We start from the raw sequence: 22404 nt of genomic DNA on the forward strand, positions 1-22404 counted from the left end.
CTTTATAAGGACTGGTGTATGTTCCCTTGACTTACTTTCCCTGAAGTCCATAATCCCTTCCTTGGTCTTACTGATGTTGAGTGCAAGGTTGTTGTTTATTATGATTGCTGCTTATCCACAAAGAACTTCCTTTCTATTGCCACCATGAATTTAATCAAGTTTTGTTAGTATAAACATATGATTCCCAAATGACATTCCTAAACATTGTTGTGATGGAAAATAACTGGTTCTTTGAGTCTCAACAGTAGAGGCCTGGACACACACAGTTTTAATAATAAGGAATTTATTTACAAAGGGAAGTCAGTCGGGTCAACACAAGCAACTACAATACACAGGAAGTGGTGTGGGGACAGGGTACGGTTACACAGACAAAGAACAAGGGAAAAGCACTACGACAGCTATCCCCCTTGACCTTGGATAGCTGCGGCTCCCTTACCAGGACAAACGATAGACCTTCCCAAACATAAATCAATGCACTTACCTTCAATGAGGTGGTCTGTAAGAGAGACCAAGCTAGGCACAAGTCTCACCTTTTATTGCATGGGGCTGGGTGAGATACTCCAATTAAGGTGACCAATAATTTAGGTGTGCATTGATTAGTTGGGAGGGACCAAATGTTGATTGGCATGTGGTGTGTCATCTGACCAGCCAGGTGGCGGTGCGTCTATCACGTGGCCAGTATCTCTGGATACAAAAATGAAAACTTAAGGGAAATGGAAAAGGCCAAGAGAAGGAAAGAGAAATAGTGTGTCATTGACAAGATAAGAATCTACAGTCATTATTGCTTGATCTCTGAACTAAGTAGTTTGCTAGAATATTTCAAAGGGCATTTAAAAGTAAACCATATTGGTGGCGCTGGAGCTACATATAGATCAGACCAAGCTCAGCTGGTCAGAGATTTTATCTGAATGAACTTTCTCCACTTGAGGGATGTTATAACTCACAAAATATCACCCCCTTCCTCTCCGAAAACTGATCATTAGGTCAACATTGTTACTAGTCAGCGGTATTTAGGGTTACGGAAATAAGTCAAGTAGATGCAGCTAAGGTGTATATCAGCCATCTTCTAACTGAATGGTGAACAAGCTAGAAAGCTTTGTTCTCTACATAAGTTCCCACCACAGCTGGAGAATTATATCATCAGTTTTTCCTCTTAAGTGGAAAGGGAAAATTTGGAGATGATAACATAGGCAAAAATGTGCATATGCAAGGCATAAGTGGTTGCTGTAAAGGGATGGCATGGTAATGTCACAGTTAGCATATCATTGAACAGTGCCAGCGACCCAGGTTCAATTCTGCCTGTCTTTAAGGAATTTGTGTGTTCTCCCAACAACCATGTGGGTTTCGTCAGGATGTTCAGGTTTCCTCCCACACTCAAAAGATATATGAGTTAGAAGATTTATTGGTCACAAGGGGGTAAATGGGTAGTGCATGATCGTTGGGCTGGAAGGGCCTGTTACCGTGCTATATCTTCCAATAAATAAAAGAAAGCTGAATTTGCAAATTCCTCATTCTGGCCTCAGAATTTTACAGAGGTCCATCTGTGTAAAACTAAAATAGAGCATTTCCAGTGACCTTATTCACCCAGAGGTAAGAAAATGCCATTTCTGGTATATTGAAGACCAAAAGACATGACAAGCCTATTTTATCTTTCCATCTTAAGTCTTGCTCTCAAATAGATTTAAAAGTAACCAGCAAAAACAGCACCACTTAGACACAAGGCTATTCCTATCAGTGGTGGTGGGGGTGTAATTCAAAAGAAACTGGGTAGTTAGAGCACAAAAGGAATTGGGGGAATATTTTTCTTTGCACTGTGATCTCAAATGTGCCTTTATTGGAAGCAGCAAATTTCTTGCCATGAGTCCAGTAATAATGCCTGGACAGAAATATCCGATGATATTCCCTGTTCACTGAGCAAACCTATTTTGGGGAATGGAACATTGCAGTGAAAAGCTTTGAAAATCATCTACTGTATGTGCTCCATCAGACCCAGGAAATGAATTGCTAAGATGTGAAGAAAGGTTTCCTCAGCATGGGAGGGTTTTCTATGAGTTTCAGCCCACCCCATTGATAAGGTAAAGAAAGATTTCTTAATGGAATCATCATGCAAATGTGCTGCCAGGTATAGCAGTCAGACACCTCTTTTCCTGGTAATAATGTGCAGCTGCCAGAACCTAGCTGGGTATCTGCAACCTTGGAATCCAAATCCTCAAACGGGTACATGCTATAAGAAAGGGGAATATTTATCCCGGTTTATTACAGAGATCAACTGTAGGATAGAAAACCTGTATAAAGATGGGATGGAGGCAGAGAGGGAAGCAGCTTGCAGACTGTTCAGGGTAACTGAGGCATCATTTCGGAGTACTTGTATGTTTGAGAAATCTGAAGCACTAACAGATGCTTGTGCCCAAAGTGCTGCCTACTCAGGGCTAAAAGGAAATAAGATTGAGCATTCTTCTCCTGAGAATGGAGCTTGGGTGATATCTCTGATGTGATGGTGGGCACCAAACTGAGAACAGCTGTGACAGAAGCTGAAAATGACTGTGACCTTGACTGTAGAGTAGTCCCAACACTTGCTAAGCCTTAAATTGAGACTGCAGCTCCTCAGTGCCATTGAAAACTATGAAGTACAGCTTGATATTTACAAAAGGGGGTTAAAGGTATATGGTGATCAATAGTATGTGTTTTTTGTAGTGTGTCAGTGTTGTCAAGAAGGTGTTTAGCACTCTCCCCTGCTTACCCCTAGGTCTACATTCTAGTCCATAAATGTGGTTGAAAATGTAGGTAATGTTCAGCCTTAAGTGTGGGTAGCATGTAAGATAGGCACTGAGACTGTAGAATGCTGTGAAGAAGCCTAGCAGTGTGTTTTATTTAAATACCATGTTTTCAGGAGCAACAGCATTAGTGAAAGTTTGTTTCCTGACTAACCAAAGATAGTTGTTTATAGACCAGTGTGAGATGGAGACTAAATATGGGCATTTTCTAGACCAAACAAAATCCCGGTGTGAAATCAGGTATAGCATTTCCTGCTGGTCTCTGAAACATTCAGCATCACGCAGTTTGTTTTTTCATTGGGTTATTCCTATTATTAACTACCCAAGCATTTTCTCCACATCAGTGTCTATGAATGGGAGCTTCAGAATCATGACCCAACAATAACAGCGGTGGTGATCAGACTCCAAGTCTGAAAAATTTGTGCTGTCAAGGGAATGTAATTCTTGTGCTCCTGACTACCCTCTCCAATGCATTAAAATAACAGATTTAGGAGGGGCAATTGAAGATGTCTTGAGAATATATGGGCATAGAATAGATAGTTCAAATTTAATTGCCATTCAACCATACACATGTATACAGCTAAATAAAACAGCGTTTCTCCAGGGCCAAGGTGCACAATGCAGTACATATAGTCACAACAAACAATATAACACAGGCCTGAAGATTGATGGTGCATGGGATGTTGTCCTGGAGTCACATTTCTGCAACAATAAATACGCAACAGTTCCTCTCTTTGTGCTGGTTTAATCACAGACAAAGGCAAAACTAGATTTGCAGGGGGAGGGAAACCAAGAGTGTTAGAGCAGATAGTGAGGTGGAGGAGGATAAAGGTCATGCGACAACTGCAAGTATAGTGCACGGAGTAAAGCAGATCTAACATATAAAGAGGCCTTGAGGAAAGAAGCAGAATAAAGGGTGTAAAGGTAGTAAGGTAGAAGGGCTAAAGTGCGTGTACTTCAATGCAAGAAGCGTCAGGAACAAAGGAGATGAACTGAGAGCTTGGATACATACATGGAATTATGATGTAGTGGCCATTACGGAGACCTGGCTGGCACCAGGGTAGGAATGAATTCACAATATTCCTGGATTTCAGTGTTTTAAAAGGGATAGAGAGGGGGGAAAGGGGAGAAGGGGTGGCATTACTGTTCAGGGATACTATTACAGCTGCAGAAAGGGTGGGTAATGTAGCAGGATCCTCTTTTGAGTCAGTATGGGTGGAAGTCAGGAACAGGAAGGGAACAGTTACTCTATTGGGAGTATGCTATAGGCCTCCTGGTAGCAGCAGAGATACCGAGCAGCAGATTGGGAGGCAGATTTTGGAAAGGTGCAAAAATAACAGGGTTGTTATCATGGGTGATTTTAACTTCTCTAATATTGATTGGCACCTGATTAGTTCCAATGGTTTAGATGGGGCAGAGTTTGTTAAGTGTGTCCAGGACAGGTTCCTGTCACAGTATGTTGACAGGCCGACTAGGGAGAATGCCATACTGGATCTAGTATTGGGTAACGAACCGGGTCAGGTCACAGATCTCTCAGTGGGTGAGCATCTGGGGGACAGTGACCACTGCTCCCTGGCCTTTAGCATTATCATGGAAAAGGATAGAATCAGAGAGGACAGGAAAATTTTTAATTGGGAAAGGGCAAATTATGAAGCTATAAGGCTAGAACTTGCAGGTGTGAATTGGGATGATGTATTTGCAAGGAAGTGTACTATGGACATGTGGTCGATGTTTAGCAATCTCTTGCAAGATGTTAGGGATAAATTTGTCCCGGTGAGGAAGATAAAGAATGGTAGGGTGAAGGAACCATGGGTGACAAGTGAAGTGGAAAATCTAATCAGGTGGAAGAAGGCAGCATACATGAAGTTTAGGAAGCAATGATTAGATGGGGCTATTGAGGAATATAGGCTAGCAAGAAAGCTTAAGAAGGGGCTTAAGAGAGCAAGAAGGGAGCATGAGAAGGCCTTGGAGAGTAGAGTAAAGGAAAACCCCAAGGCATTCTTCAATTATGTGAAGAACAAAAGGATGACAGGAGTGAAGATAGGACCGATTGGAGATAAAGGTGAGAAGATGTGCCTGGAGGCTGTGGAAGTGAGCGAGGTCCTCAATGAATACTTCTCTTCAGTATTCACCAATGAGAGGGAACTTGATGATGATGAGGACAATATGAGTGAGGTTGATGTTCTGGAGCATGTTGATATTAGGGGAGAGTAAGTGTTGGAGTTGTTAAAATACATGAGGACGGATAAGTCCCCGAGGCCTGATGGAATATTCCCCAGGTTGCTCCATGAAGCGAGGGAAGAGATTGCTGAGCCTCTGGCTAGGATCTTTATGTCCTTGGTGTCTACAGGAATGGTACTGGTGGATTGGAGGGAGGTGAATGTTGTCCCCTTGTTCAAAAAAGGTAGTAGGGATAGTCTGGGTAATTATAGACCTATGAGCCTTGTGTCTGGTGGGAAAACTTTGGAAAAGATTCTTAGAGATGGGATCTATGGGCATTTAGAGAATCATGGTCTGATCAGGGACAGTCAGCATGGTTTTGTGAAGGGCAGATATTGTCTAACAAGCCTGATAGAGTTCTTTTTGGAGGTAACCAGGCATATAGATGAGGGTACTGCAGTGGATGTGAATGTGATCTACATGGATTTTAGTAAGGCATTTGATAAGGTTCCACATAGTAGGCTTATTCAGAAGTCAGAAGGAATGGGATCCAGGGAGGTTTGGCCAGGTGGATTCAGAATTGGCTTGCCTGCAGAAAGCAGAGGGTTGTGGTGAGGGAGTACATTCAGATTGGAGGGTTGTGACTAGTGGTGTCCCACAAGAATCTGTTCTGGGACCCCTACTTTTCATGATTTTTATTAACGACCTGGATGTGGGGGTAGAAGGTTGGGTTGGCAAGTTTGAAGATGACACAAATGTTGGTGGTGTTGTAGATAGTGTAGGGGATTGTCGAAGATTGCAGAGAGACATTGATAGGATGCAGAAGTGGGCTGAGAAGTGGCAGATGGAGTTCAACCCGGAGAAGTGTGAGGTGGTACACTTTGGAAGGACAAACTCCAAGACAGAGGACAAAGTAAATGGCAGGATACTTGGTGGTGTGGAGAAGCAGAGGGATCTGGGGGTACATGTCCACAGATCCCTGAAAGTTGCCTCACAGGTAGATAGGGTAGTTAAGAAAGCTTATGGGCTGTTAGCTTTCATAAGTCAAGGGATAGAGTTTAAGAGTCGTGATGTAATGATGCAGCTCTATAAGACTCTGGTTAGGCCACACGGAGTACTGTATCCAGATCTGGTCGCCTCACTATACGAAAGATGTGGAAGGGGGATATTAGAGCAAGGTTTTTTTTACTCAGAGAGTGGTTTGTGTGTGGAATGGACTCCCTGAGTCAGTGGTGGAGGCAGATACACTAGTGAAATTTAAGAGACTACTAGACAGGTATGTGGAGGAATTTAAGGTGGGGGGGATATATGGGATGCAGGGTTTAAGGGTTGGCACAACATTGTGAGCCAATGGGCCTGTACTGTGTTGTATTGTTCTGTGTTCTATAGATCAGCCTGTGTCATGCCGTGTCAGCCACAAGAGAAGGCAAACCAGCCTGTCTTCCAGGAACAAACCCTGGAGAGCAGTACCAACAGGAGGGATCAACACCCAACTCAGCATATCCAGTGCACCCACCGTGCCCCTGTTCTCTCCCACGTCACCTTCAATGCCTCCTCCCTCGGATGACTGTAACAGGTGATGCCGCAGTACAAGGTCTTGGTCTGTGCAACAACAGTAGCCATGCAGGTCTCCCGCCGTTGGTTCAGCATTGAACCGGGCTTGGAGTATTTTATGTTACCAATGTCCAACAGGGTCTTGCGATCACAAGGACATTTAATAAAATATTTGCACCTTTTGTTAGACTGTGCACCATTCCCGACACCACCTTCCCTGTGTAACTGTAGCAGGCGACAACATTGTATGCAATAAGCCTATTCTGCACAGTTCTGCTGATCCAACGGAATCAATAAACTCATTGGTAAGGTCAGTGAGTTTGTGGGGGTGGAACTGGACTCTCTGACGGTGTCTGAAAAGAAGATGCTGTCCAAGTTGCATGCCATCTTGGACAATGTCTCCCATCCATTCCATAATGTACTGGTTAGGCACAGGAGTACATTCAGCCAGAGACTCATTCCACCGGGATTAAACACTGAGCATATAGGAAGTCATTCCTGCCTGTGGCCATCAAACTTTACAACTCCTCCCTTGGAGTGTCAGACACCCTGAGCCAATAGGCTGGTCCTGGACTTAGTTCCACTTGGAATAATTTACTTATTATTATTTAATAATTTATGGTTTTATATTGGTATGTTTCTACACTATTCTTGGTTGGTGTGACTGTAACGAAACCCAGTTTCCCTCGGGATCAATAAAGTATGTCTGTCTGTCTATCCAGCAATTCACTAGTGAGGTAAACTTGCAGTACTTGCTGTTCTTAGTATCCAGCACTGTCCTTGTGATCATAAGAAAGACATAAAGGATGAGCAGTTACTTCATTGGTTGAAACAAGTGCACCATGATCTTACTGGAATTCCACATTGCAGTGATGGTGTGCTCGCCTCAGTATCAAAGAAAGACAACATCTACATTCCCTTTGTTAAAATACTTGTAATTCTTAAATGTAGCAATGGAAGAGGCATTGTGGTACATACACAGCATTAAGATCTAGTCTGGCAATGCAGGTTTTGAACAGTGGTTAAGCAGGGAAGCTGACTTTAAACAGTGGATTATCTCTGTGGTCTACCTTCCTCTTTATGTATGTTGCTCTGATTGTAATTGGTGAGAAAAAAAATGTTAACATCGAATCCACTTCAATTAGAAATGTAATCAAGATGAACTTGGTTCACAAAAATATACAACAAAAATATGGACCTCTTTCAGAAATCTGTGGAATTGCTGGATAGCTTGGCTTAAGATATATTGTAGGTGAGGCATTTTTAGATTTTTATATCACTCAATCAGTTCTAGGGAAGGTGCAGCCTGTACAGGCTGCATGGCTTTCACCTGAACTAGAAGCATTCCAGTGACCTTGCATGGAACGTTTGCTACTGCTGTTGAAACTGATTTGGCAGGGATTGGGAATACAGAATAGGAGTACAAAATGCTGGATTCCATCTATTTCAACATGAAGAGTCTGATAAGTAGGACAGATGAACTGAGGATGTTACTGAGCAAATGGCATTAGAATATTATTATTGCTATTGTCGAAAAGATGGCAGGAACGACAACTCATTAACCCAGGGTATAAAGCTTCAGGTGTGAGTGGTGAGATGATGTAAAAGCCTAGAAGAATCTCTCAGATGGAGACGAGAAACAAAAAAGGGGTTGAGCACTTTGCTGAATGTGTACAACAGCCCTTAAATATAGACAAATCATAGGTGAAATAATAAAGTAGGGGAACACTTGAAACACCATAGCCTAAGAAGATTTGGGGCCAAGTGTTGAAAATAGAAATTAATATAGATAGATATTTGATGACACGAATGAATTTGATGGGCTTAGAGACAGACGTATAACCGATTCTGTACATTACAAAGGTGCTGCATATTGCAACCATGATATAGTGATGGGAGGGTACTAGTTATCTACAAATTTAAGTTCAAGTGGAGAATTTTTTTTAATATTTCTGAATTATGGGTTGATTGGAGTGGAAGGTCTTTGGTGCATCAGAAGATGAGCTACTTTCAGCAATCTTTTCACCTGTTAATGTGATCACACTATTTTCTGGTTGGTCTAGTTGGGTTTCTGGTAAATGGTGACCCTATGATATTGTAGTGGGAACATGGTTAAAGTTGATTTGATTTTTGTTGGTCATGGGCTGGTCATTCATCAGCTTGTGACTTAATAACTGTCCAGATCTTGCTGTGTGTATCACACACAAAATGCTGGAGGAACTCAGCAGGCCAGGCAGCATCAATGGAAAAGAGTACAGTCAACGTTTCAGGCCAAAACCCTTTGGCAAAATTTTGACTATACTAGATGCTGCCTGGCTTGTTGAGTTCCTCCAGCATTTTGTGTGTGTTGCTTGGATTTCCAGCATCTGCAGATTTTCTCTTGCTATGTGTACGTGTGGACTGTTGCATTTGTGAAGGAATGCTCACAGTTTCATCAGTGAGCATCCTCACTTCTGACCATATAATAGAAGGAATATCAATAAAGCAAAGTATCTCGGCATAAGACACTGTCTTAAGAAGCATTATCTTGAGGCTGGGATGATTGACTACCAACAGCTAGAGTCAACTTCTGTTTTGTAAAGAACGACTGTGATCACTGGTGTTTTTTTTCTCTTGGATGCTCACTGAATTCAGTTTTCCAAGGCCTCCTGATACTATCAGATGCTGCTGTGATGTCACAATCAACCTTGCCTTCTGTCTGGATGTCACCTATTTGGATTAAGAGTAAGATGAGGTCTGAAACCAAGTGACCTTAGTAAATGGACAAGATGGCACTGTTGATACATGGCGACATTTTGTAGGCAGCTCACAAACCGAGATATACTTCTTCTGAACTGCAATCTGCAGCTTGTAATTTTCCTTTAAGTAAGATACTTCTGAACTGTCTAAACGAACAAGTAATTTTACGATCTCCTGAAGTATTTGGCAGACTTGACTCTCAGGAATGCAGGTTGGCCATCGCCAGAAGAGTGCTAGACTAAATCATCGTGGTATGAAGCTGCTTCTTCCCAGCATTCTATTGGCAAATGAACAGTCACTGGAGGAAAAGAGGACCTAAAGACAGGATGGCTATAACAGAGGGAAAAGAGAGATTGCTGCCCCCTATGTTTTACTGAGACACGACCTGCACTGGTTGGGGTGATCCCACCCAGCGGGTTCTCCATCTGTTGGATGGATCGAACTGCAGAACATTTGGGGAAGGCAGGAGGTGGGGGTCTGTCTTTCATGATAAACTCTCAGTGGTGCTGAGACGTAGCTATCTTGTCACAGTCCTGTTCTCCTGACCTAGGACATCTAAGTGTCTACTGTTCTACTTAGCAAGAGAGCTCTCAGCTGTTCATGCTGGCAAATACAGATGTTAATCAAGCACTCGTTATTCAATACAGTGAATAGCAAACAAGAAACAGTCTACTCCAATTTTCACATCCTTGAAGGGGACTTCAATTGAGCTAGCTTGAAGAAATCTCTGCCCAATTAATCAGCAAATCATTTACAGCACCAGGGGTCCGAACAACATTCAATCGTTGCTATACTACCATCAAGAATGCCTACTGTTCTATTCCTAGACAGGATTTTTGGAAATCTGATCAAGTTTGAGGTAATATTTTTTTATTCTGTGGTTAAGAAGGCGTATGATGTATTGGCCTTCATCAATTGTGGAATTGAAGTTAGGAGCCGAGAGGTAATGTTGCAGCTATATAGGACCCTGGTCAGATCCCACTTGGAGTACTGTGCTCAGTTCTGGTTGCCTCACTACAGGAAGGATGTGGAAGCCATAGAAAGGGTGCAGAGGAGATTTACAAGGATGTTGCCTGGATTGGGGAGCAGGCCTTATGAGAATAGGTTGAGTGAACTTGGCCTTTTCTCCTTGAAGGAGGATGAGAGGTGATCTGATAGAGGTATACAAGATGATGAGAGGTTTTGATTGTGTGGATAGTCAGAGGCTTTTTCCCAGGGCTGAAATGGTTGCCACAAGAAGACACAGGTTTAAGGTGCTGGGGAGTAGGTATGGAGGAGACGTCAGGGTAAGTTTTTTTACGCAGAGAGTGGTGAGTGCGTGGAGTGGGCTGCCGGCAATGGTGATGGAGGCAGATAAGATAGAGTCTTTTAGAGGCTTTTAGATAGGTGCATGGAACTTAGTAAAATAGAGGGCTATAGGTAAGCCTAGTAATTTCTAAGGTAGGGACATGTTCGGCACAGCTTTGTGGGCTGAAGGGCCTGTATTGTGCTATAGGGTTTCAATGTTTCTTTCTTACTTCTCTAATATTTGTGTATCTGTGCACTTGTAATGCTACTGTGGCACTGTAATTTCCTTTGGGATCAATAAAGTATCTATCTGACTGTCCTCTTCTTACCTACATGCAGGTTGAGGCTGGAGAGTGTTGGATACTTTTGTTTTTGATCTGAGGTTCTTTGGAAGTGAAGACTTGTTACGTACCCCGTAACTGAGTCACTTACCAGCAAAGATAGAGTGCTCCGTTGAAGTCTGATGGTACTATTTTTAACAGTATTTATTGATAAAAATACACAAAAATAATATCAATGCAAACATACAGATAATATATGTTGTCAATAGTAAATCCAAAAGCGCGGGTATAATAATAATCACTAAGAAATAGCTCTATTGTTGTCTAGGGGATAACGTATTGTCCAATGGAAATATAAAAGTCACTCAAGTTCATGCAGGCTGCAGCCTTTTGTTGGAGAGAGAGAGAGAGAGAGAGAGACGGATTTTTCTTAGAACTTACCCGTTTTCCTTTTTATGATGTCGATCCTTCGAGAGTTCTGTTGGTGTAGCTGGTCACGGGTGACCAGCTCCTTTTGCTATTTAGCTAAGCTGTCTTCCGTGGTCAGGCCTACCAATTCCGAGGCAAATGGAAAAGGACACACGTGGGCCCCCCACCGGCTGTCGCTATTACGCTGTCACGGGATTTCTAGCATTTCTCCTGGTGCGTCTAAAGGGGTTGTTCCCCAGACCCTCTTTTATCCTGACTCATGGGGTCTCAGATGTCAATCAGGTTGGGTTGATGCAATCCCTCAACCAACCCCCTCTGATCATTCCCTGAGGGTTTCCATGAAGTACAGTACTCAATACACAATTCTGTCTCCAAGAGACAATGGCCGTTTCCTGTGGCTTTGTATCGCTGAGGGGCCAGGCCATTCCAAACCCCTTTGTGGATTCTGTGTGTCTTTCTCTCATTTCCTGGGTCTCCTGACCTGAATTAATAGCGATCTTGCGATTCTCAAAAAGGAGGGGGCTACTTTGTACCCTTCGGCCCCTCAGAGTTGGGGCACAGGCGTAACAGACTGAGGCATAAAAATTGTTGCTTAAGATCATTTACTAATCGCTACAAGAGTGAAACGAGAAGAAAAAAGATGAAGCATGAGGTGGAGAGGGAGATAAAGAAACCAAATCCTGCATAGTTTGGCCATCCTATATCAATTTGCTAATTAGCATAAGTTCCATTGTCCCTATTTAAGTAAATTTACAGAATAACTCTAGGAAACACACTGAACAATTGTATGTACTATGTAAGAGTACAAACAAGCATATGAAGTTAAACTACGAGGAAAACAACAGTTTAATCCAAAAAGAGCAAGGTACCAGAGGTAAGGACAACAGAGATGGGTCAGGGGAGGCAGAGGAGTGGCTACAGGAGTGCATTGAATCAGTGGACTGAGGATTCATCAGAGGATCTGAAAGAATACGCCTCTTGGCCATTTGGCTAAGACCAAGTGTAGTATTGTTGTGGACTTGCTGTGATCAAGAGGCTGAAAAGAGCTTAACCTACTGACATAGGGGTGGATCCTCATGCTGATTGGGAAATCAATCTAACACCCTTTTCCATAAACAACACCTGGCTAGAATGGACATGTCATGACCCAATGTAGTGCAGTGATCTGCAAAAACTGCAAACAGAAAGGCCACCAGGCAAAGGTCTGCCAGAAGAGCAAATGCTACATCCTTTGTGGAGAGGGGTCAACTCTCAGAGGTTATCCAAAACATGCCAGCTCCGATGTACAGACAACAGGAGGGGGCAAACACTGACCCACCCACCACCAGAATAAAGGTCATGGCCAGCACTAAAATAGGGACTGTGACTGTGAGCAGACCTACATCCAGCGCGACCCGGATCAGTGGTTTGGAAGGTGCTGGTAACCAATGCAGCACGTTGGAGGGGAACCAGTGACCAACCTCCCCCCAGTCACACCACCAGCAATACCACACCTGGGGGTGGATTATCCTCGGTACCTGAACCAGTGACCAACCTCCCCCCAGTCACACCACCAGCAACACCACAGCTGGGGATGGATTATCCTCAGTACCTGAACCAGTGACCGACCTCCCCCCAGTCACACCACCAGCAACACCACACCTGGGGGTGGATTATCCTCAGTACCTGAACCAGTGACCAACCTCCCCCCAGTCACACCACTAGCATCACCACACCTGATGTAGGATTATCCTCAGTACCAGAGCCTGCACTCATGAAGGCCATGGGAATAATGGCTCAGGCTGACCGAACAGGAGAAGAACTGTGCCTTGAACTAATCATGGACTTTAAACTGGCATCTGTGAACCTGCACATTGTAAAGAGAATGGTGTGATGCATCAGTGCCTTACAGTACCTGGCCAAGTTCAAGGCCAACATGTCTTTACTGCAGGATTGTGGACCACTACACTTCAACAACTACCAGAGGTGGTCCCAGTAGTGGCCCTAGGGTTTGTTTGTCTGTGTGATCAGGGGGCAGTGCCTCCCTCATGCTTCCAGCTGAGGGAGGCAACTTCTCAAACACCTAATTCAAAGAGGTTGTGGTGTAGTGTCTCCTTGTGGCAGAAGTAATAAACTGAAATACTCCACTCAGCTAATCAATGTGCACCTCACCCATGCGGAGCAAATGGCTGGCCATCCTTGAGCAGCACTCATCGTTACTGTGACGTCCCAATTGGTCTTTCTGGATGGTGACTTCAACCACATTATCAGTGAGACTGGACAAACCGTTAGTGTCGACAGCACCTCCAGATTCGTGATGGGACTGGTTAAAATAACCAAGCTGTGAGATGCCTCCAGGTAGAACACAGCCACAACCCACCTGGTCATGATAAGCCTCCTCAACCCGCTCCCGGATTGACTTTCTCTTCATATCAGAGCACACCATGGTTGGATACACTGATGTTGTGCTGGAGTTCTTATCTGACCACTACTTTCTGTGAGCCTCCTGTCACCTACAGGAGGACCAGAGAGCAGGCAGAGAGACATGGAAGCTGAATGTTAAACTGCTGACACCAGAGAACATTAAAGAACTAGAGAAGGAATACACAGGTTGGAGAACTTTGAAACCCTTCTTTGATTCCCCTATTTGATGGTGGGAAGTGGCCAAGGTTGTGGACATCAAGAGATTCTTCATCAGCGGGTTTCAGAAAGTAAGGCAGGCTCAGAGGAAACTGTGTAAACTTCAGACAGAGTTGCAACAGGTTCTCCTTCTGTAATCAAAAATGGTGGATGTGAGGGAGGAATTATGAGAGGTAAAAAGCTGGCAAGCCCAGCACTTTGCTGCAGAATGTTCCAATATCATCTTCAGATCCACAATGCACACCATGGAACAGGATGGGATGTGCTCACATTTCTCCTTCCATAAGGTTTTCAGGGGGTGCTCTATGATCCACAGCCTTAAGAAGAGAAGGGCTCAGCAGGATCCTCACAGATGGACATGATGAGCATCTGTAGATCCTACTATGCCAGCCTGTATGTCAGAAAGTCCACTAGCACCACAGCCTCCCAGAACTTCCTGTCTTCTATCACTGAGGTGTTAGATGACAGCAAGCAGGAAGAGTCTGGACCGGCCACTAACCCTGGAGAAGCTGACTGGCGCCATCCATTCCTTTAATTCGATTAAACCTGTTGGAAGCGACGGCTTACTGGCTGAGTTGTACTCAGCTCTGTGGGACTGGATGAGCCCACGACTGCAGGAAGTGTGCAATGCTGTGCTGCTAGCTGGCAGCATTTTGGACTCCATGATGAAGGACATTATTACCCTCATACACAAGCAAAAGGGGGAAAGGGGTGACATGAAGAATTGGAGACCTGTTAAGCTCTTGAATGTAGACTATAAGATCCTGCCCAAGGCTATCGCCAACAGGGTCAAGTCTGTTCTGGGACAGGTGATCTGCCTAGACCAAACCTGTGCTGTACCTGGCAGGAAGGTTGGAAGATCTTTGACAGCCTTGTGCTGCTGAGAGACACTATCGCCTATGTGCAGGGTGGTCGGGGAATGAATGGCCACCTCATCAACTTAGACCCAGAGAAAACCTTTGACAGGATATCACACATGTACATGATGGATGAGGCACTAAAATAGAATGTGGGGAGAGAATCAGGAATTTGACCCAACTGCTCTACACAGACATCTGAAGTGCAGTCCAAGTCAATGGGTGGGAAACAGTTTTTAGGTCAGGCAGGGTTGCCCACTCTCCCTATTCTCGTTTGTGTGCTGTATGGAACCATTTGCCAAAGCCATCAGGAAGGATGAGAGCATAAAATGAGTGACACTGTCAGACAGTGGAAAGACTCCCTGTACATAGACAACGATGCCATCTTCTGCTCAGATCCAAGGTCAGTTTGCATATTGATAGCATCAGAGGCCAGGGATAACTGTACAAAGCAAGGCCATGCATGTCAGCAACTGGCCTAGCCGATCCAGTGTCCTCTTCACTGTCGGGTCCAATTACATGAAGGTGCTGAGGATTTGGTTCAGAGGGACCTAAGTATGCAGCAGGGAGCTGACTGGGAAGGTTAAACAGAAATTGGGGCTGTGAGAAGGCTACTTTTTGTCAATAACTGGGAAGAACCTGGTCATGACATGTGAGGTGTTCTCAGGCTGCTGTACTTGGCACAAGCGGCCAGTTTAGGAATTACCGAGCTGTCTGCAGGTTCATCCAGGAACCAAATAGAATGGGTCAGGTGGGTCACAATGCACAAGTCCCTAGACTGTGGGGACAAAAACATACCCAATGTCACCCTCACCCTGATAAAGACTTGTGTATGGCTGCATCAAGCTGTGCGTGGAACTAAATGAGTGGGCACCAAGTACCACTATGTACCAAAATTCTACCTGTCCCTGGTGTTGTGAAGGATGTATTTGGCCCTGTTGCTGCACAAGTCCCAGTCAGCTGGGCAGTGCCATATTACCTATCCTTCATTGAAAAGTTCTTCCAAACACCTTTGACCACAAGGCCATCAGTAATGGTCAGCATGGAACATCCTGTAGACATTGCAGACTGTCCAGACCATCTGACACAATGTCTGATCACCAGGCCTCACCAAAAGGCACCAAGACATTGCCTGGCTGGTGGTGAGAGGGGCTGTCCCAGTCAGATCCTTCCTGCAGTGTCTACATGACATTCTATGTTGACCACTGTCTGATGGCTTTGTTGTCAGTGGTGGTAGTCTGCTCTACTTGCTTTACGCTTATTACTGTGAAGCTAAGTATAGCTCCAATGCCATATTCAACTTTGCTAACAATACCGTTGTTGGCCAAATCAAAACTGGGGACAAATTGGTACATAGGAGGAAGTTGAAAATCTGGTTGAATGGTGCCACAACAATAACCTCTCACTCGATGTCAGCGAAAGCAAAGAGCTGATTATTGACTACAAGAGATCCATGAGCCAGTAGTCATCGGGGAATCAGAGGTAGAGAGGGCCAGTAACTTTAAATTTTAGAGGATCTGTCCTAAGACCAAATGCAAGTGCCATTACAAAGAAGGCATGGCAGTGCCTCTACTTCCTTAAAATAATTGGCATATCATCTGAAACTCTGATAAACTTGTATAGATTATCCTGGCTGGTATGGAAACGGCAATGCCGTTCAACAAAAAATCTATAAAAAGCCCTGTCCATTGCAGGAAAAGCCCTCTCTACCATTGTGCACATCTACAAGGAGTTCTGTCTAAAGAAAGTAGTATTCACCATCAAAGACCCTCACCATCTAGGCCATGCTCTCTTCTCACTTCTGCCATTGAGAAGGAGGTACAACTTATAGATTCACTTTATCTTTGTCTGAAGTTTCCATTATGTTTCTTCATGTCTGCTGTAAATGCCCACAAGAAAGTAAATCTCAGGGAGTACATGATGACATATATGTACTTTGATAATAAATTTACTTTGAACTTTGAAAATGGGCATTAGTGAGCAGGTTTTTGGAAATGGCTGCTGATTAATAGCGTTATTGGTGATACTTTCCATCATTTCACTGACGATTCAGTAGGCTGGTGGTGTGAGGGGCTGTCCCAGTCAGATCCTTCCTACAGTAGATCTTACAACTGCTGCTGTTTTAGATGCTTGGGGTGGGTAATCAAGGATAAATTCCTAATCTGTTTCATTCAATATCAGAAAGGACCAGGACAAAAATGAACAAAACGGTGGGAAGTGGAAAATAAGTAAAAGAAAAAGAAGAGATTGATATGGATGAAGGTGGGAGGTACACATGGGCAGATGGAAATGAAAGATGAGCAAATGGAAAATCTGATGAAAGACATGAATGTAAAATGGAGAGAGAACAAGTAGCGGAATGGGAAAATGTCGTCTGGAAGTGGAAAGGATGTCAGCGTTTCCTGCTTGACAACCACCTTGACAATAGCACAGATAGTCTAGTTATGGCCTGCATTTAACTGGTTACTATTTAAGTTCTTCTTTTGATTTAATATTAAAGAAACATTTATCATAGACTGGCATGCACAGGTGATATTTGAATTACCTCCAGTGGAGACAGTTAATGATTTACTGATGTTTTTCCTTTTTCTGATCCATTTCTGATTGTCCAGTGCTCTTTTGCAGGTGTTGCCGATAATTTGCTCTTAGCTGTGTGTCCAGCATTGTCACCCGCCCTCTGCCACGCATCCATTTGATTGCAGATTCTAGAAGAGTGATTCTGCCTGCTTCTTGTCAAAAAAATCAAAACTTCATTTTACAATAAATGATTTGACTTGTTTTTGTTTCACTGTCAGTTAAGATTAGTACACTGTTATGCTTTTGCCAGGAGGTCAGCCTACATAAGCAGGCTTCAAGGATTCGGATCAATGAGGGAGAAGGAACACTCTAAAGTGCTGCAGGGTATTTTATCAAAGTCTAATGATATGGAAAAAGAAACAAAGATATTAATATAAAACACAAAGTCTAAACCAATATGTAAAATACTTGATAAAAGAACAAACCCAATGGTCTTCTGCTAAGTGATGCCAAGGATTAACACAACAAGTCTAAAACAGAGTATGGAATAATTAATACAGTAGCAAGTCACACACACTTCTGCTCGTTGATGACTCCAATTTACGATGACTGGCCTGGAGACTCTTACGTGTCCTTGGCATTAATTGTGATCCAGTCCGAGGACAGAAGTCCGATAAGTTAACTCACTGTTCACACTTATATAATCAAGAAAGCCAGTGCTTTTTAAATCTACACATACCAGTCAGCTGCAATTCTAAAATAATTAGCTCTTAATGACAGATATAAAGGGAGGATTTTATGTTTCCACTGAACTAGCCTCACTTGTTTCTGAAATTCTCATCATTCAAGACTTTGCCAACCAAAATGGTTTTGCTCATCTTTGGAAACAATAATAAATTATTGTATTGGCTTAATGGCTTATATCTGTATACTTCAAAGCCTCATGGACCTCATGAATCAAGACTTTATGCTTTATTTATTTTTCTAATTAACAAGCTTGCTTCTTATGTGTACTGTGAACAGACAACTCCATTCCAAGTAAAAAGATGTCTTTCTAACTGTCTCATTACACCAGCCTATATATACATGGACTGCTTAGGAGATTTCAGCAACTAGCTGTTTAGTGCAAAAAATAACTAATGATGATTACAGGAGATCACATCAACTTTCTCAGCTCTCCTGTTAACCCACTGATCAAATGCAGATGAACATGTTCCAGAAGCAGCTGCTCTAAATTTAAGTTATTGGATACCTCATTGTAATCCCTCTAGATCAACAATGTAATTGCTGTTCTTTCCATTTAAACAGACTGGCATTTAAATTGTGGTATTTAACTCTGTAAACAGAGTCTGGTCCTTGGAACTGTATTACCGTTTTTTAAATCTCCAGTTATATCATATCTGATTGAATGCTGCACTGGCCACTTGATGGAGACACTTCAGTTAGGTGTTGGGATCCGAGTCAGTGAAGGATGATGAGTGAAAAAGTGCATTTTTGTCAAATATGCCTTGAAAATCTCAGATCTTGCAAAGTTGAAAAAGTTACCACTGTGGGTAAATTAAGGATAATGTGCAAATATGAAGTTGGAATGAACATAAATGCTCTACAAAGACATCTGAAGCAAATCCAGTTTTAAATACTTAAAGGAATGTAAGAATTACAGTGAAGTTACATGAGAATGCAATTAAATGGGCTCACCAATGAAAAGATGGAATAGGAGCAACAGTAAATGATCTAGTCTGAGAGAGATGCAAGCACAAGAAGAAAAATTGCTTCTTAAGATTCAATGAATAATTATAGACAATAGACAATAGGTGCAGAAGTAGACCATTCGGCCCCTCGAGTCTGCACCGCCATTCTGAGATCATGGCTGATCATTCACTATCAATACCCAGTCCCTGCCTTGTCCCCATATCCCTTGATTCCCCTATCCATCAGTTATCTCTCTAGCTCCTTCTTGAAAGTATCCAGAGAATTGGCCTCCACCGTCTTCCGAGGCAGTGCATTCCACACCTCCACAACTCTCTGTTTTAAATAACTGACCTCTTATTCTCAATCCATGCCCTCTGGTACTGGACTCTCCCAACATCTGGAACATATTTCCTGCCTCAATCCTATCAAATCCTTTAATTATCTTAAACGTTTCAATGAGATCCCCTCTCAATCTCCTCAATTCCAGCATGTACAAGCCCAATCTCTCCAATCTCTCTGCGTAAGACAGCCCTGCCATCCCAGGAATCAACCTAGTGAATCTACGCTGCACTTCCGCAATTGCCAGAATGTCCTTCCTTAAACCTGGAGACCAAAACTGTACATAATATTCCAGGTGTGGTCTCACCAGGGCCCTGTACAAATGCAAAAGGACATCCTTGCTCTTGTACTCAATTCCCCTTGTAACAAAGGCCAACATTCCATTTGCCCTCTTCACTGCCTGTTGCACTTGCTCATTCACCTTCATTGACTGGTGAACTAGGACTCCTAGGTCTCTTTGCATTTCTCCCTTAGCTAACTCTACACCGTTCAGACAATACTCTGCCCTCTTGTTCCTGCTTCCAAAGTGGATAACTTCACATTTATTCACATTGAATGACATCTGCCAAGTATCTGCCCACTCACCCAGCCTATCCAAGTCTCCCTGTATTCTCCTAACGTCCTCTTCGCATGTCACACTGCCACCCAGTTTAGTATCGTCAGCAAACTTGCTGATATAGTTTTCAATGCCCTCATCTAAATCGTTGACATAAATCGTAAAGAGCTGTGGTCCCAATACAGAGCCCTGTGGTACCCCACTAGACACCTCCAGCCAGTCCGAGAAACACCCATTCACTGCTACCCTTTGCTTTCTATCTGCCAACCAGTTTTCTATCCATGTTGAAACCCTGCCCCCAATGCCATGAGCACTGATTTTACTCACCAATCTCCTATGTGGCACCTTATCGAATGCCTTCTGAAAATCTAGGTACACAACATCTACTGGCTTACCCTCGTCTAACATCCTTGTTACACCCTCAAAAAACTCCAACAGATTAGTCAAGCATGATTTGCCCTTGGTAAATCCATGCTGGCTTGGCCTAATCCTATTACTGCCATCAAGATGTGCCACTATTTCGTCCTTAATATGTACCTAATGTTCCTCTTAGGACCTCACAGTACTGTAGCTTGTTCCCTCTCCAGATTTTTCAGTTTACCCTTCTTACAGTCAAAACACAGTGTCTATTAATCAGTAACCACACTTTTGTACTGGCTGAGTACACAGTGTATTATTCTTAACAGTGGTAATATTTTATGTGGTCTGAAATCAAGTAAGTTTATGCTGTCTTATGCTGTTCATCTTGCATATATTTATATTTAATAATTTCAACTAACACTGGAGGTATTGCATTTTAGAACTAATGACGATTGTGTAACGACAAAGGGGAAGTAAAATTTGTACTGGATTTGCAAGCTATTTTAATACACATTTTGTCAATGAAATGTATAGTAGCCAGGCAAAACAACTATTAAAATAACTCGTGAATTCACAAGCAGCTGTTGAATCAAGTCTGCTTAATTCTGAAATCTCTACTGTTCTCTACTGTTTCCACATCTACTGCAAAATAGCCAAAGAAAATGTGCTTCTAGCGTAGTATATTATTCTTTATTCATTCTTTATCTTATCTGTTTTTAACTTTCAATACTTTGATATTCTGAGATGAGCAGATCATTTGCATTTTGGAAAGAAAATCATTGCAAGATCTAAATAAAAATAATACTGTTATAGTTGTTTACAAACAGTTATATTCCAAGGCATTAACTAACAGCTTTAGATGTCAAATAAGACCGGTCTTTCTTGTGGCTTTTATTATATGTAGCACAGACAAAATCATACAGTATTGTTCTCTTGTCAGTGTTTCTAATACTCACACTATGCTGCATATCATTGTAGCCAAAATCATATTGAATTACTTAAAAGCTGTAGTACTTCTTCGTCTAAGTTTTTATGGATGAGTTATGTGATAAGTTCCCATTGTTTCCTTGTAGGAAGTCACAGGTCATTGAACTCTTTGAGTCACTGGAGATTGAGAGAGACCAGCAAATGGAGTCCAATTCCTCTTCTGAGTCTAATGTTTGCAATGGAAGACATCGGGGTCGAAGTGAGAAGAGATCTTATCCAAGGAAAAGAGTAAGAATAACTAACTTGATGCATTGCATCTTCCTTGAGTTACCAGTTTAAATCAGATTTGTAAAGGCCTCCACTATATTCGCTTAAATCATCAGAATTGATGGAAAAAGCTCCAATTTTCTTTGGTACAGGTTTTCCCTGCTATCTGAAGGTAGAGCATTCCTATGAAACCGTTTGTAAGCCAAAATGTCGTAAAGCGAAGAATCAATTACCATTAATTTATATGGGGAAGATTTTTGAGCGTTCTCAGACCCAAAAAATAACCTATCAAATCAAACCAAATAACACATAAAACCTAAAATAACACGAACATATAGTAAAAACAAATGATATGATAAATATACAGCCTATATAAAATAAAAATATTGTATCTATGGTGTAGTTTCACTTATCAAAATCAGGAAGACAGTGAGCCAAAATCGATGTGGAGAAAAAAATCAGCACGTACACACCTACGCACATACACGCATGCGCACACAACTGCCCACACAAGGCTTCATGGTCATGGTAGTCTTTCTCAAGGTAACACACATATAAAGCAGACGTCTTTTTCTTGTAAAGGTGAAAATCCTCTTTGGTTAGCGAAAGCAGATACTAATGTAGGTGTTTCGTAACAGCGAGCTGTCATAAAGCGAACGTTCGAAAAACGAGGGCCAACTGTACTTGCTTCTTTGTGTGATGTTATCATATTAAACCTCACCATCCCCTTTTATTGAGACCAAAATACATAGGAGCAGAGTTAGGCCATTTGGTCTTTAGAATCTGTTCCACTATTTCATCATGGCTGGTCCATTTTTCCTCAGCTTCAATCTCCTGCCTTCTCTCCATATCCCTTCATTGTCTGACCAATCAAGAATCTATTAACCTCTGCCTTAAATGTACATGCAGACTTGGCTTCCACAGCTTCCTGTAGCAATGAATTCCACAGATTCACCACTCTCTGGCTAAAGAAATTCCTCCTCATCTCCGTTCTAAAAAGGCAATGCTCAAAAATGCTGCATTCTCTGGAAACATCCTCTCCACAT

At 42.6% G+C, this 22404-nt stretch overlaps 2 protein-coding genes across 7 annotated transcripts in view; one reads left to right on the forward strand and one right to left on the reverse strand.

The window, feature by feature from the left end:
• Nucleotides 1-22404, forward strand: part of LOC132399469 (myosin phosphatase Rho-interacting protein-like) — a 324199-nt gene that overhangs the window by 182967 nt on the left and 118828 nt on the right. For all 6 annotated transcript variants that reach the window (XM_059979858.1, XM_059979857.1, XM_059979859.1 and 3 more), the window contains one exon: nt 21238-21379. In XM_059979858.1, the coding sequence (XP_059835841.1) occupies nt 21238-21379 (142 nt within the window). The remainder of the gene's footprint in view (nt 1-21237; nt 21380-22404) is intronic.
• The window catches only part of pld6 (phospholipase D family, member 6), a 194752-nt gene continuing 183377 nt past the window's right edge, over nt 11030-22404 (reverse strand). The window contains exon 3 of the mRNA XM_059979870.1: nt 11030-17426. Within this exon, the coding sequence (XP_059835853.1) occupies nt 17261-17426 (166 nt within the window). The 3' untranslated portion in view covers nt 11030-17260. The remainder of the gene's footprint in view (nt 17427-22404) is intronic.

This window comes from Hypanus sabinus, chromosome 9, assembly GCF_030144855.1.
Source record: "Hypanus sabinus isolate sHypSab1 chromosome 9, sHypSab1.hap1, whole genome shotgun sequence".
Taxonomy (NCBI): domain Eukaryota; kingdom Metazoa; phylum Chordata; class Chondrichthyes; order Myliobatiformes; family Dasyatidae; genus Hypanus; species Hypanus sabinus.